Source organism: Cucurbita pepo, chromosome 18, assembly GCF_057944985.1.
Source record: "Cucurbita pepo subsp. pepo isolate OVF chromosome 18, ASM5794498v1, whole genome shotgun sequence".
NCBI lineage: Eukaryota > Viridiplantae > Streptophyta > Magnoliopsida > Cucurbitales > Cucurbitaceae > Cucurbita > Cucurbita pepo.
In genome coordinates this window covers 687,837-703,720 of record NC_141815.1, presented here as the reverse complement: position 1 = coordinate 703,720, position 15,884 = coordinate 687,837, and the positions used below count along the sequence as shown (strand labels likewise).

The 15,884-nt window shown below is 36.4% G+C and overlaps 1 protein-coding gene across 1 annotated transcript; it reads left to right on the top strand.

Annotated features, from left to right (window-relative positions):
* Positions 1–1,159: 1,159 nt before the first annotated feature.
* Positions 1,160–4,099, top strand: LOC111779761 (calmodulin-binding protein 60 G). The gene is made up of 6 exons (XM_023659885.2): positions 1,160–1,291; positions 1,393–1,456; positions 1,823–1,884; positions 1,954–2,489; positions 3,663–3,823; positions 3,910–4,099. The coding sequence occupies exons 1-6, from the start codon at positions 1,191–1,193 to the stop codon at positions 4,090–4,092; spliced, it is 1,107 nt and encodes a 368-aa protein (XP_023515653.2). The 5' UTR covers positions 1,160–1,190; the 3' UTR covers positions 4,093–4,099.
* The last annotated feature ends 11,785 nt before the right edge of the window (positions 4,100–15,884 follow it).

Below are 15,884 nucleotides of genomic sequence, written 5' to 3'. Positions count from 1 at the left end.
TTCTTTTAAAAGTTATACTCCATATTTTAGCAGAGCATGAGACGTTAGTAACGACTTTAAGTAAGTAGAAACTTAGGGTCGTTACAATCTAAATTCGACCATCTAAATTTGAGTTAATTTTGTTGGATGATGGAAGTCTAAAAGTTATACTCCATAGGGTCGCTACCATGAAGAGAGCTGACTCGTCCTCCTTGGATTGAGCCACATGGGCCGATTTCTCCTTAATTCCTAAGAGCTTGCGGAATATATGACCCATGCTCCTTTAGGTTCTTTAAAGGCCGTGGGTGACGTAGCTACTGAAATTAATGATGTCTCCCCTAAAACGAGTACTGAACGATGGCGGTCAATGTCTCCCCTAAAACGAGTACTGAAAGATGGACCCCATGATGTATTTATTTTTGCACTTTGCATTTTCTTCTATTAGAACCTGAGACCTGTGTGTTGTTAGGTTGACGCTCTAACTACTTGAGCTATTCAACTTGATTGTTAATAAGATTGGCTCTTCTGTAATGGTATACTATCGATCGCTTCAACGAGGCTCTGATACCACTTGTTGACTATGACAATTCGGAGTACAATGTCGACGAAAAATAGGTCGAAGGTTTCCTCGAAGGAAAAATTAGCGGAAGTAAAGCGGAAGTAAAAGGAGAGAGGGAGAGAGATTCACTCAGATTTGCTGAAGACTCGATACCTTATTTTCCGGTTTAAATAACAAATCTAATTACAAAAATAGAAAAACCAATTATACAAACGAAGACTTCTCCGGAATTGGCCAAACAGCACCTAGAATTACGCTTTTACATTGGCATGAATTCATATGTTTTTAGAACACCTACCTAAATAAGACATGGCTTTTATTTAACAATACTCAAAGTAGACAATATCATACTATTGTGGAGAGTCGTGTTCGTCTAACAAATTTGAAGTTAAATTTTATGTAAATTTGAAGGACAAGGGAAGATATTAAAGGGTTAGGTATTCATGAAGATAGCCCTTGAGAGGCTTCCCTTTGTGCCATTTATTTCCACATTCACACCTCTCATCCTCTCGCTCTCGTCGAAACCGCGTAGGTCCCTTGACATGAAGGTTCGTGGTTGGTTCTTGGCTACCCTATTACTCTTATAAATTGAGCCATGTGAGCGTTCTTCACTACCAATATCTCTCACCAACCTTCCAAATTTCCATTTAAAATGGAGCCAATGAACAAAAAGAGGGATTTTCATTGTCTCTTGCATTCTCACGATGATCAAGAACAACCCCTCAAAAGAATCAACTTCCTCTCTCTATCTTGGTTTTTTTTTTCCTCATCTCTTCTACTTTGATTTCATAATCCAACACGGTTTTGTGTTCTTCATCTTGTTCTTGATCTTGATCTTGATCTGGGTTTCTCAGGATTGTAGCTGACTTTTCGTCTCCGAACACATTGGCTCGTTTTGAAACTTTTATTCGCCCGGTGGTACTTTCAAACCCCTCTCTCTTTTGGGCTTATAAATTTGGCTCAGTAGAATGAGTTACTAGCAATTATAAAAGAATTGGTAGTAATTGACAAATTCTGGATCTAGCTATGTGGTTGTAGGCTAAATTTTATACTTTAATTAGTAAGATCTTTTGGTTCTTAACTTCAAGAGAAAATTCAAGAAGCTAGTTAGTGCTTTCTGGATCGATCAACGGTATGTTTTTTCATAACAACAAAGAGAATTGAAAAATCTCTCCCCTCAGTGTTCCTTTGCCTCTTCTACTTATTTTAATATAATTTCGATCGTGGATCACATTTAAGGACATATATGTGTTTTTGAACTGAATTTGTGGATGTGGATACTAGGTACGTGAGGAGGTGGAGACAAAGGTGGTGGCTAATAACCCCCGACAATCATGTTCTTTAAGGTTTGTCTCTACATGTTTTAAACTAAATCAATTAATTTCATCATTATGATTATTGAATTTCACGTGTAGAACTTCCCAACATGAAGCTGAATTCGTTGTCGGAGGTGGTGGGTCTAAAATGGTGAAGCTGAAGCTATGTTTCCTCAACAAGCTTCCCTCCACCATTTTCACCTCCAACAACATCGAATCCGACAACGGCGAGCGACTACAAATTGATCTAATGGATGTCACCGATGATTATAATCATAAGATTGTCGGGGCAGCACATCCTTTTTCGTCGCTCTTGGTCGAGGTGGTCGTGGTCGATGGAGAATTTGATGGTAAACGAGCTCACTGGAGTGTTGAAGATTTCGAGAGAGGTATTGTCACTCCAAGACTTGGAGGACGGCCTTACCTCGATGGTAATGATAAGAGGATTCGTTTGAAAAATGGAGTTTTGTGGATCAACAATTTGTCCTTTATCATCAACTCTAAGAGGACCAGAACTGGAAGCTTTCGGTTGGGAGTAAAGGTCATTGATGATGAGATTTTAGGCAACAACAACTACCCGAGAATTATAGAGGCGGTTTCTAACTCTTTTAAAGTCATGGAACATAGAAGCAAAGGTACTTATTACCCTACCCTCAAATCTCGTCAAAAAATATATATATATATATATATTCTATGTGTAACAGCCTAAGTCTTTTTCCTTTCAAGCTTCCCCTTGAGGGTAGTGAAAGGCTTTTACACCCTTATAAGGTGGCCCGGCGTCCTCGCTACTATTCGTTCCTTTCTCCAATCGAACCCCTCTTTGGGACCCAGAGTCCTTACTGGCACACCGCCTCGTGTCTACCCCTTTTGGGGAACAGCCTCCTCGCTGGCACATAATCCGATGTCTGGCTCTGATACCATTTGTAACGGTCCAGGTCTACTGCTAGTAGATATTGTTCCTTTCTCCAATCGATGTGGGACCGCCACCAAATCCACCCCTCTTTAGGGGCCAGGGTCCTTACTGGCACACCGCCTCGTGTCTACCTCCCTTCGAGGAATAGCCTCCTCACTGGCACACCGCCTCGTGTGTACCCTCCTTTCGGGAATAGCCTCCTCGCTGGCACATAGTCCAGTGTCTGGCTCTGATACTATTTGTAACAGCCCAGATCTACTGCTAGCAGATATTGTCCTTGTGTCTATCCCCTTCGGGGAACAGCCTCCTCGCTGGCACATAGTCCGATATTTGGCTCTGATACCATTTGTAATGGCTCAGGTCTATTACTAGCAGATATTGTCCTCGTCCTCTTTGGGCTTTTCCTTTTGAGCTTCCCCTCAACGTTTTAAAACGTGTCTGTTAGGAAAAAGTTTCCACACCCTTTATTCAAAGGGCGTTTCCTTCTCCCCAACCAATGTGAGATATCACAATATGTATGTGTATATATGTATGTATATACATATAATTCTTTAAAATTAATATTTCTTAATATATATATATATATAGGGAAAACATTTTTGATAGTCAACATAATCCCTATAAAATTAAATGACAAATTTAGCCCGATGTGAGGACTTCCTCGAGGAGCATAAGCTCTCATGACTTTGTTTTGGGCTTCCCCAAAAGTCGTCTCCCAATGGAGATGTATTCATTTACTTATAAACTCATGATCAATCCCTAATTGGCTAGCCAATGTGAGACTCACTCCGAACCATCCTCAACAAACATTATGGTCATTTTTTGCCGCCCAGCTTAGGTTACCACACGAAACATAAAAGTATAATAAAAGAAAAAGTTTTTCATTCACGTGCAGGGAACAATAAGCACCACCCTTTAAGGGGAGAAGACGAAGTATGGAGATTGAAAGGGATTAGCAAAACCGGTCAATATTACGAGCGCTTATCTTCCGAAGGTATTCGAACCATGGAAAGCTTTGTGAAGGCTTATAAAAGGGATCCTCGTTATCTAAGAAAGGTAGCCAATAAGACACAAAAAAACACTATTTCATTCATAATCATCCTTCATTCGTTCAATATAATTGATTATTTTGTGTCCTGCAGTTGTTAGGCGATAGAGTTCCGGACAAGACATGGAAGACGATAGAGTCCCAGGTGATAGAGTTCCACGCTGAAGCCATGGGAGGTGCAGAAGTTGCCGACCAAAACCAGACATTCTTGGACGAACTTGAAGATGATTGTAGTCAAATGTTGTCATGGAACAAGTTGGCACCCAAACCTAAGTGATGAACAAATATGTATGACCATAATATGATTCTTTTTTTTTTTTTTTTGTTTGTTTTAAGAATGTTTTGTTTTTTTATACTTATATCTGTACAATAATAGTGTAACGGCCCAAGTTCACCACTAGCTGATATTATTTTTTTTTAGCTTTTTCTTTCGAGCTTTCTCTCAAAATTTTTAAAATAAGTCTGCTAGGAGAGATTTCCACAACTTTACAAAGAGTATTTTGTTCTACTCGAGGAACCTCTAGGTTCCCTTATCCCAAATCACTTAGTTTTCGGTCAATTTCTCTATGTACAACAGATGTCTTTTAGTGGGTCAATTTCATAAATTACTTAGTTTTCGATCCTATTAAGTATTTATTGAGTAAAACGTCAAATTGAAGTCCTTTATTACTTGCTTGGATGCGCTCGGGGGCTCAATTCAAGTCCTTTCCGAGCTGAAATTCCTCCAATTTTTCTTGGGTATGTCCATTAATGTGTTAGATTTCAACCAACATTGGAATTTGTGAAAGGAACGACCATAAAGGGTGTCAAATTTATGAAAAAAATCAACACTCGGTCAAAATAGGGCTACCTTTGACTTTTTGGTCAAAGTTTGACCATTAACTTGGGGCAACATCTTCATTGAAGTTGCTAGAAATTACGTTCTAGTTTTGTCTTGTACAACTTGATGTAGGCCTACAATCCATTTGATTTCTATTAAGTGGATATTTTGCAGTAATAATTAGTTCGAATATATCTCAGATATTTAGGGAGTTGTTAGTATAGATTTGATTATCATATATTTTATTTATTTACAAGATTTAGTTAAGTTATATATTTTTTTTCTATTTTTAGGTATTAGTGGATAGTTTGTATCTTATTTAAACGTGGTAATACTTTCGATCCCAATTCTATTTCTATTTCTCATTCTTAACATGGTATTAGAGCACCGATCTTGGTGTTCTTAAATATCAAAATTTCATTATGGCGGAATCAGCTAAATCCAGCTTCAAAATTTCGGATGTTGATTTAACACATCCGTACTATATTCATCACTCTGATCAGCCAGGATATTCACTTGGAATTCACTTATTCCAATCAAATTAAATAGAGCAAATTACTAATCCTGGAGTAAATCAGTCATGCATGCTCTTATTGCCAAGAAGAAAATTGGCTTCATTGATGGCACAATTGAGAAACCGTCCCAAGATGCAAATTCAACCAAATTCAAGCTCTGGAATCAGTGCAACAGTATGATAATATCTTGGTTAACTCATTCCGTTGAAGCAGATATCGCTAAAGGCATTATTCACGCCAAGACAGCTCATCAAGTGTGGGTTGATCTTTACGATCAATTCTCACAAAAGAATGCTCCAACAATTTTTTAAATACAAAACTCGATAGCAACGATGTCACAAGGAACCATGGCACTGTCAACATATTTCACCAAGCTCAAAGCACTCTGGGATGAACTGGAAGCGTACCGCACACCATTTACCTGTAATCAACGTCAAATACATATTGATCAACGCGAAGAAGACAAGTTGATGCAATTGCTCATGGGGCTCAATCAGTCTTATAAAACGGTGAGATCTAACATATTGATGATGTCTCCATTACCTAATGTGAGGCAAGCCTATTCATTACTTGTACAAGAAGAGATGCAGCGTCAGGTAACTTCCGAACCTACTGAGAATTTCTCGATTGCATCAGCAGTGCAAAAGAAAACAATATATTCAAAATTCGCCAAGGACAAATTGTGTGAACACTGCAATAAAAGTGGTCATACAATCAATGAGTGTCAAATTCTTAAGTTTCACTGTAAGTTTTGTGATAGAAGGGGCCATACAGAAGATCGGTGTCGACAGAAAAATAATTCTGGAAGGACAAGACAAGTCAATCAACACAATAACCGTGGATATCGATCATCTGCAAATATGGCCGATGTTTCACAGTTGAATACAGAAGAACAGTCACCTAATTCCATTCCAAAATTTTCTTCTGAGCAATTACGACAGATAGCACAAGCCTTATCTGCAATCAATCATCACCCTTCTGGTAATTCTGACAATCACATCAATGTTGTAGGTTTGTTTCCCATATCTACATTATCTATTAACTCTGCGAGTTCTAATTCATGGATTCTCGATAGTGGAGCTACGGATCATATAGTATCAAAATCTTCTGTTATGACTGAACCAAAGGCTGCCATCATGTCTACAATAAATTTGCCTAATGGAGAGACAGCACGTGTGTCACATACTGGCAATATTTCCCTTAGCCCTAACCTTAAATTAAACAACGTTTTATGTGTGCCTTCATTCAATTTAAACCTAATGTCGATCAGCAAACTTACCAATAACTTGAAATGTTATGTCACCTTCTATCCTGATTCTTGTGTTATGCAGGACTTGGCTACGGGGAAGATGATTGGCTCGGATAAACAATTTGGAGGTCTCTATCATATTTCTTCATCTCCAATCAAATCTTCAGCTCATCAAGTATCTCAGTCATTTGATTTGTGGCATTTACGCCTAGGTCATCCTTCCTTTTCTCGTTTTAAATTTCTAGCTAATCAATTGCATCTTAATAATGTGAGTTATTCTCATAATTGTAGTATCTGCCCGTTAGCAAAACAAACTAGGTTGTCTTTCCCAAGAAGTTCAATAACAACCCATTCTGCCTTTGATCTGATACATTGTGATGTTTGGAGACCACATAAAATTCCTACCCATTCTGGTTTGCATTTTTTTCTCACTATTGTTGATGATTTTACTCGATGTACTTGGGTTTTTTTAATGCAACATAAGTCAGAAGTACATCATTTGTTAATGAACTTTGTTAAATTCGTTCAAACTCAATTTCATACTACTATCAAGATAGTTCGATCAGACAATGGGACTGAGTTCCTATCTTTGCAACTATTCTTTACTTCTTGTGGTATTGAATTTCAGCGCACTTGTGTCTATACTCCACAATAAAATGGAGTCGGCAAGCATCGCCATATCCTAAATGTAGCTAGGTCTCTTCTTTTTCAGTCACAGGTTCCACTTAATTTTTGGGGAGAGTGCATTTTAACGGCTGTTTATCTTATAAATAGAACGTCATCACCATTATTATCTAACAAGACACCCTTTGAAGCACTTTACAAACGACCACCTACATTTCATCATCTTAAAGTTTTTGGTTGTAAATGTTATGCAACTATAGTACATCCTAAGCAAAAATTTGAACCTCGGGCAATTCCTTGTGTTTTCGTAGGATATCCTTGTGGTCATAAAGGTTACAAGTTGTATGACATGCAATCTCACAAATTCTTTATCAGCCGTGATGTTAAATTTTGTGAAGATGATTTTCCTTTTTCATCAGCTTCACAAACTTCGACATTAGCTCCTTCGACTCCTGTTGTACCACTTCATGATCCATCCTACTCAAACATCCATCCTCCACCTTCTATTCCTTCACCTCCTATTCCTCCTTCACCTCCTATCCCTTCATCTACTACTCCGTCGTCTCCTCCACCTTCTCCAGATTCGCCCACTAATTCCAATCCTATCCCACCTGATACATCAGCTCCACTTCGACGTTCTACTCGTACTAAACAGCCTCCAGCTTGGCATAAGGATTATGAGATGTCTTCTGGAGCCAATCATTTAACCTCTAGCTCAAGTCCCGGTACTGGCACCAGGTATCCCCTTCATCATTACCTTTCATTCTCTCGTTTTCCTCCTACTGAATGTGCTTTTCTAGCTCTTATTACATCCCAGACAGAACCTAAAACCTATGACGAGGCAGTTGGCGACCCGTTATGGCAGCAGGCTATGAATGATGAAATTGCAGCTTTGGAACGTAATCATACATGGTCTCTCGTTCCTCTACCACCTGGTCATAAAGCTATTGGTTGTACAAAATTAAATACAACTCTGTTGGTTCTGTTGAACGTTATAAAGCTCGACTTGTAGCAAAGGGATACACTCAGGTTGAAGGTATTGATTACACAGAAACATTTTCCCCTACAGCGAAACTTACTACACTTCGTTGCTTACTCACTGTTGCTGCTGCTCGAAAATGGTTCACCCATCAGTTGGATGTTCAAAATGTCTTTCTCCATGGTAATCTAGACGAGGAAGTTTATATGTCTTTACCTCCAGGTCTTCGCCGACAGGGGGAGAATATAGTATGTCGGCTCCATAAATCTCTTTATGGATTAAAACAGGCTTCTCGCAATTGGTTCTCCATATTTTCTACAACTATACAAAATGCAGGCTACACTCAGTCCAAAGCAGATTACTCTTTGTTTACTAAGAGTAAAGGTACTTCTTTCACTGCAGTTCTAATCTATGTTGATGATATTATGTTGACAGGTAATGATCTCGAAGAAATTCAATATCTCAAGACTAGTTTACTCCAGAAATTTCTTATCAAAGATTTAGGAAATTTGAAATATTTTCTAGGCATTGAATTTTCTCGATCTAGAAAAGGAATTTTTATGTCTCAAAGGAAGTATGCTCTAGACATCCTTCAAGACACAGGTCTTACAGGAGCACGTCCAGACAAATTTCCTATGGAGCAAAATCTAAAAATTTCTTTAACTGAAGGAGAGAAGTTGAATGATCCAAGTAAATACAGACGGTTGATTGGCAGATTAATATATTTGACCGTCACTAGGCCTGACATAGCTTATTCAGTTCGTATGCTTAGCCAATTTATGCATGAACCAAGAAAACCACATTGGGAGGCAGCTCTTCGAGTTCTGAGGTACATCAAAGGCACTCCTGGTCAAGGACTTCTACTGCCATCTGAAAACAATTTAAGATTACAAAGCATATTGCGATTCTGACTAGGGTGGTTGTCGAACTTCCAGACGATCTATTTCTGGGTTCTGCATTTTCCTCGGAAATTCAATTATTTCTTGGAAGTCTAAAAAGCAGACTAATGTGTCCAGATCATCAGCAGAAGCCGAGTATCGAGCTATGGCAAATACTTGTTTAGAGTTAACTTGGTTAAGATACATTCTTCAAGACTTGAATGTTCCACTGTCCGAACCAGCATTATTATATTGTGATAATCAAGCAGCATTACATATAGCAGCCAATCCAGTTTTTCACGAACGTACGAAACACATTGAAATAGATTGTCATATAGTTCGAGAAAAGTTACAAGCTGGAATCATCAAACCGTGTTATGTTTCGACCAAAATGCAATTGGCAGATGTTTTTACTAAAGCTTTGGGAAGACAGCAATTTGACTTTTTGAAGGACAAGTTGGGTGTGATCGACATACACTCTCCAACTTGAGGAGGAGTATTAAGAGGATATTTTGGAGTAATAATTAGTTAGAATATATCTCATATATTTAGGGAGTCGTTAGTATAGATTTGATTAACCGTATATTTTATTTATTTACCAGATTTAGTTAGTTATATTTTTTTTTTCTATTTTTAGGTATTAGTTGATAGTTTGTATCATATTTAAACGTGGTAAACAAGATCATACTTTCCATCCCAATTCTATTTCTATTTCTCATTCTTAACAATTTCTCCATCGAAACTTTATATCTTGTTTCCATGAACACATTGCGACAAATCTCATCAATTTTAACCAGTTGAGCAGGAATTTATAGTCGTTAGAAGTTTGGGTTACCATATGTAACGACTCTATTTTTCTATTGAAATAGAGCCGCTACCACATGCATGACGTGACCTTATTATGCGAAAACATTTATTTAAAATAATTCATAAAATAATGTCATGGACTTAAACGTTCACATGAAAAGCATTAAAACAAAACAACGAAAAATAATCAATGTGAAATTAAATAAAACAAAGAAAAGATTAAAACGATGCCCTGATCTAACATAAGAGCATCAAAATAAATAAAATGTAACTATCCTAACACAACTTGTCTTCAACGCGACTCCGATGTAATCCGTACATGGTTGTCTTGCCTTTACCTGATATATAAGAATAACATAAGGTTTGAGTATTTTAAGAAATACCTAGTAAGTGACCCTACAATTGGGATAGGGGAATGCAAACAAAAAAAACGATGAGACCTGTCATTTAAAATCATCTTCTCTTAGACGGCTTTCTAGTCTGGGCAAATTGGATGTATAGTACTTTTCTACAAACTACCAACACGTGTGAGCGTGGATCCACCAGGCAGGTTTGCACACTCCCTAGGCTTGCTAGTCGGGCTAACACTCTCTGAGCTATTGTCGAACACCCAAAGGGAATAGCTTCTGTCGTAGCATCATGATAAACATAATGGTCATTTCAGTCTCATAATGTACGCGTCTGTTCTTATACAATTATGGATGAGGTTCCCATATTTTCTATCGTAGTGTAAATAATCATGCAAGACAACTCTCATTTTTTTCATCATATATTATATTCTATAATATGCGCACATAAACTCTTATAAAATCATAATCATTTCATTCATAATATAACTTTCAAATCATAGCATCCTTCGAGCCAAAAGCTGGTGTGTTGTGAAATTGATTGGGAATGAGTCTTATAAATGAAGTTTGGTGAGACGTTGATTGGGAATGAGTGTTATAAATGAAGTTAAGAAAGTGAAGCTTAGGGTTAAATTGTGTTCCATTTCCATAGAAAGTACGAGGAAACATCCTTCGACCCCAAAGATTGTGTGTTGTGAAATTGGGACAAAAAGTTGAGAAATTGGAAACAAGTGGAGGGAGACGAGTTGGGTCTTCTTTTCCTTTCCCGAACCCTTTCAAATCAATACTAATCCTTAATTAAACCTTAATTATAACTTTATAACTTTTGTTTTTAAACAATTTAGGTAACGTTCTATGCCCGATATTTTGATTCATAATTCGAATTCAGCACGTAATACCCCAAATGACATAGTCACGTTATTTACTTCTCGCTTCTAAAAGGTGAAGGTTGTTCTCACCCTACAAACTATACGAGCCAGCACCTAACCCCGGATGACATAGTCACGTTGTTTACTTCTCGATTCTAAAAGGTGAAGACGGGTCTCACCCCACAAACTATACGTCCTACAAAACACACTTAACTTTGAAGTTCTTATAATTGAGTCATTCACCATGTGCACGTTGTTGGGATAAGTAGTAGCTTTCAATTCTTTTAAGTATTTTTTAGTCATTTTATCCTCTTGTTCTTTTTCGAATATGGTTTCGATTCATTCATATACCTTTTTCGTGAGAAAGTTTTCCACATCCTTATAAAGGATGTTTCGTTCTCATCCCAACCAACATGGGATCTTCACAAATATGATATTATTCACTTTTGAATATAAAATCTCGAGTAACCTCTTATGTTCCCTTACCCCTAATCTCTCGGACCTAACCAACCATCACGCCAAACTCCCCTCACATTCTCAGTTATGGTATTTCATCAATTTTACTCAACATTATGTCCGGTTGATGAAGCGGTTGGTGAAAGAAGAATTGTCGTAAAAAGAGATCGTCGCAAAATTGATTATAGAAAATAATTAGATTTTTATCTATGTTCCAAAACAAATGAGAATTCATCCTATTCTATGTATGATATTATTATTATTAAATAATTTTTTTACACCTATTTTTTAAAATTATTAAAACAAATTAGCTTATCTATATCTATATCTATATATATATATATATATCCGAAAATGTCAAGGGTGGGATTAAAATATTGTTAAAAAGTTAAATTTAAGAGAATATTTGATTTAATTATTTCATTTTTTTCAATGTTGATGAATTTAGTTATCTATTCGTCACACGTGCTGTCGAAAAATTCGTATATGGTTGATTAAAATAAGACGTTGTGAACAATTAATTTCCTCACCTAATTAGAATGATATTAGATATATTTAATTTTTAAAGTTCAATTTATGATATCACTTTCTATCAATGTGATACCAAGCCTTTGCAATTAATTCCTTTGAAAATTTGTACTTGTTTCCATTTGACTTTAAAAAGAGTTGATTAATAGGTATTATGTAAAGTTTCATGTCATTCGGGATTTATTTAAACTTAGAAACATAATAAATGGTATAGTAGGGATATTTTCGTCATTTCTTACTATTATCGTGCTTTATGCCCTAAACATGCTTTTATTACCTTAAAATCATGCCTAAATCTTTCTTAGTAACATAAATAGGTGTCATATACAGTTTCGTGTCATTCGGATTTCACTAATACCTGAAACCATCATAATAGTCATGGTAGGGGCATTTTTGTCAATTCTACTCTTAACGCTAGCTTATGTCGTAAACATGCTTATAAGATATTGAAATCGTGCCTAAACAATTCATAACATTATAAAAGGTTCCAAGTAAAATTTCATGTCATTTGGAGCTTATTTAAACCATAAACATCATAGAAGGTATTAGAGGGGCATTTGCGTCATTTTTACTCGTATCATTAGTTTTTGCCCTAAACATGCTCGTGTAATCTTGAAATCCTGTATAAATCATAACTCGTGATATTAGGCAATAATTTACAATTCATGTACAACAGATGTCATTCAGTGGGTCAATTTCATAAATTACTTAGTTTTCTGTCCTATTAAGTATTTATTAGGTAAAACGTTAAATTGAAGTCCTTTATTACTTGCTTCGATGTGCTCGGGGGCTCGATTCAAGTCCTTCCCAAGCTGAAATTCCTCCAATTTTTCTTGGGTATGTCCATTAATGTGTTAGATTTCAACCAACATTTGAATTTGTGAAAGGAACGACCATTAAGACTCGGTCAAAATAGGGCTACGTTTGACTTTTTGGTCAAAGTTTGACCATTGGGGCAACATCTTCATTGAAGTTGCTAGAAATTACGTAGTTTTGCCTTTCTACAACTTGATGTAGGCCAACAATCGACTTGATTTCTTCATCTAAACTTTATATCTTGTTTCCATGAAGACGTTGAGACAAATCTCATCAATTCTAACCCGTTGAGCTGAAATTTATAGCCGTTAGAAGTTTGGTTCACCATATGTAACGACTCTATTTTTCTATTGAAATAGAGCCGCTACTACATGCATGACATGACCTTATTATACGAAAACATTCATTTAAAATAATTCATAAAACAATGTCATGAACTTAAACGTTCACATAAAAAGCTTTAAAACAAAACAACGAAAAATAATCAATGTGAAATTAAATAAAACAAAGAAAAGATTAAAACGATGCCCTGATCTAACATAAGAGCATCAAAATAAATAAAATGTAACAATCCTAACACAAGTTCCATGGTCTTCAACACGACTCCGCTGTCATCCGTATATGGTTGTCTTGCCTTTACCTGATATATAAGAATAACATAAGGTTTGGGTATTTTAAGAAATACCTAGTAAGTGACCCTACAATTGGGGTAGGGGAATGCAAACACATAAAAAATGATGAAACCTATCATTTAAAATCATCTTCTCTTAGACGCCTTTCCAGTCCGGGCAAATTGGATGTATAATACTTTTCTACACACTACCAACATGTGTGAGCGTGGATCCACCAGGCAGGTTTGCACACCCCCTAGACTTGCTGGTCGGGCTAACACTCTCTGGGCTATTGTCGAACACCCAAAGGGAATAGCTTCGGTCGTAGCATCATGGGAAACATAATGGTCATTTCAGTCTCATAATGTACACATCTGTTCTTATACAACTATGGATGAGGTTCCCATATTTTCTATCGTAGTGTAAATAATCATGCAAGACAACTCTCATTTTTTCATCATATATTACGTTCTATAATATGCGCACATAAACTCTTATAAAATCATTTTATTCATAACATAACTTTCAAATCATAGCATAGGGGTTGTGTTTCCTTATTTTAAAATATATCATAGTATGTCATATCATATCATGGTCTAACGTAACATATTATAGTACATCGTGACATCTCATAGGATAATGTAGCTTATCGTACGTAACATGAACTTTCATTTATATCATAATATTATTTGGCATATCATATAGCGATATCTAACATAACATCACATATCAAAGCATATCACACATACACGTGGAGGACCACTGGGCAAGGGTACCATGCATAAAAGATAACAATACTCTAAATCGTGCTAAAACGATGTCATATACAAATCAAGCTTATTAACTCACACTCTATTCGAGTTTCTTGGGTCGGACTCAACCCAACGTGTGTACACCCGTAAGAAAATAGTTAGAACTATCGTTTATCGCCCTCCTTCAATTGAGTTTAAATTTTATGTAAATTGGAATATATGATAAGAAAAAGATAATTAGATATTAATAAAAGGGTTAGGTATGGAAGAATAAGATGACCCTTATTTCCACATTCACATCTCTCATTCTCTCTCTCTTCCTCTCGTGGCATGAAGGTTCGTGGTTCGTTCTTGGCTATGATAATTGGAAAATTCATTAGTTCCTTATTACTCTTATAAATTCATCCTTTTTGGGTGTTTTCTTCTTCACTCACCCCAGCTCGAAAACCCCACGAACCTTCTTCCAAAGAATTCCGTGGGGCTCCGTCCCAACAATCCTCTCTTCATGAGGTCAATAGAGCCCTTGAAAAACTTCTCCTTAGAGGCTCGACTCCTTTCTCTAGAGACATCGACACTTGAGGATTCTATTGGCATGGCTAAGTTAAGGGCATGACTCTGATGTCATGTTAGAAATCGCGACTCTCCAAAATGGTATGATATTGTCCACTTTGAGCATAAGCTCTCATGACTTTAATTTGAACTTCTCCAAAAGGTCTCATACCAACGGCGATGAAAGTTCCACATCGGCTAATTTAGGGAATGATCGTGGGTTTATAATCAAGAAATATTATCTTCATTGGTGTGAAACCTTTTGGGAAGCCCAAAGCAAAGACAAGAGAGCTTATTCTCAAAGTGAACAATATCATACCATTATGGAGAGTCAGTTAATCTAACAACCAATAGTAATAAAATTGTTGGGGCTGCATATCGTTTGTTGTCGCTCTTGGTTGAGGTGATCGTGCTTGATGGAGAATTTGATGGTGAACGAGCTCACTAGAGTGTTTGAAGATTTCGAGGAAAGTGTCTCAATTCGACCTGACCCAACCCAATCCACGAGAATATTGGATCGGCGTCTCTTCTATAGACCAAATCTTTAAATAATAATTAAATTGACAGAATACGATGTGTGATCATAAATATGTTATCATTAACCATCATTAACCGTTGAAAAAATAACATTGATCTTGATAAAAGTGATAGTTTTCACTTTCCAATGATTGGCCCAAGTTGTGGGGTTTTGTGTAAATATTTTAAAACCAAAGAGACAATTTTTAATAACTCATTCAAACATTATTCTTAACTTAGCTATTTAATGACAACCTAATGTGAATCTTATTCTTAGGGTAGTTGTGCACGGGTTACGTTACAAAAATCTTTTGGACTAACCAAAATTTTGAGACTGTCGGGTTGATGCAGCTCGAATAGAGTTCATAACCCAACTCAATCTAGCCCTCTATTTTTAAGTTAGGCTGTCGGGTTGTTTTTTTTTTTTTTTTTTTTTTTTTAATTATTTTAAAAAATTCTACTTATCTACCATACATGTTACATTAATAATTAAAATATTAAACATTTACAAGTCACAACACATTATTAACATCGACTATAAACGTTAAATATTTTTTTTTAATAGGGTAGAACTGTATTGTAAACCCTATTTTTAGATGGGTCGGGTTTAGTCAATAAAAAAAATGTAAATAAGCAAACTAAACCAAAATTTCAATTTCCCAAAAACTCAAACCAACCGAACTGAACAAAAAAAATCTAACACAATCCAACCTTTATGATTTGGGTTGGATAGTCCATTAGTCCAATTATCGA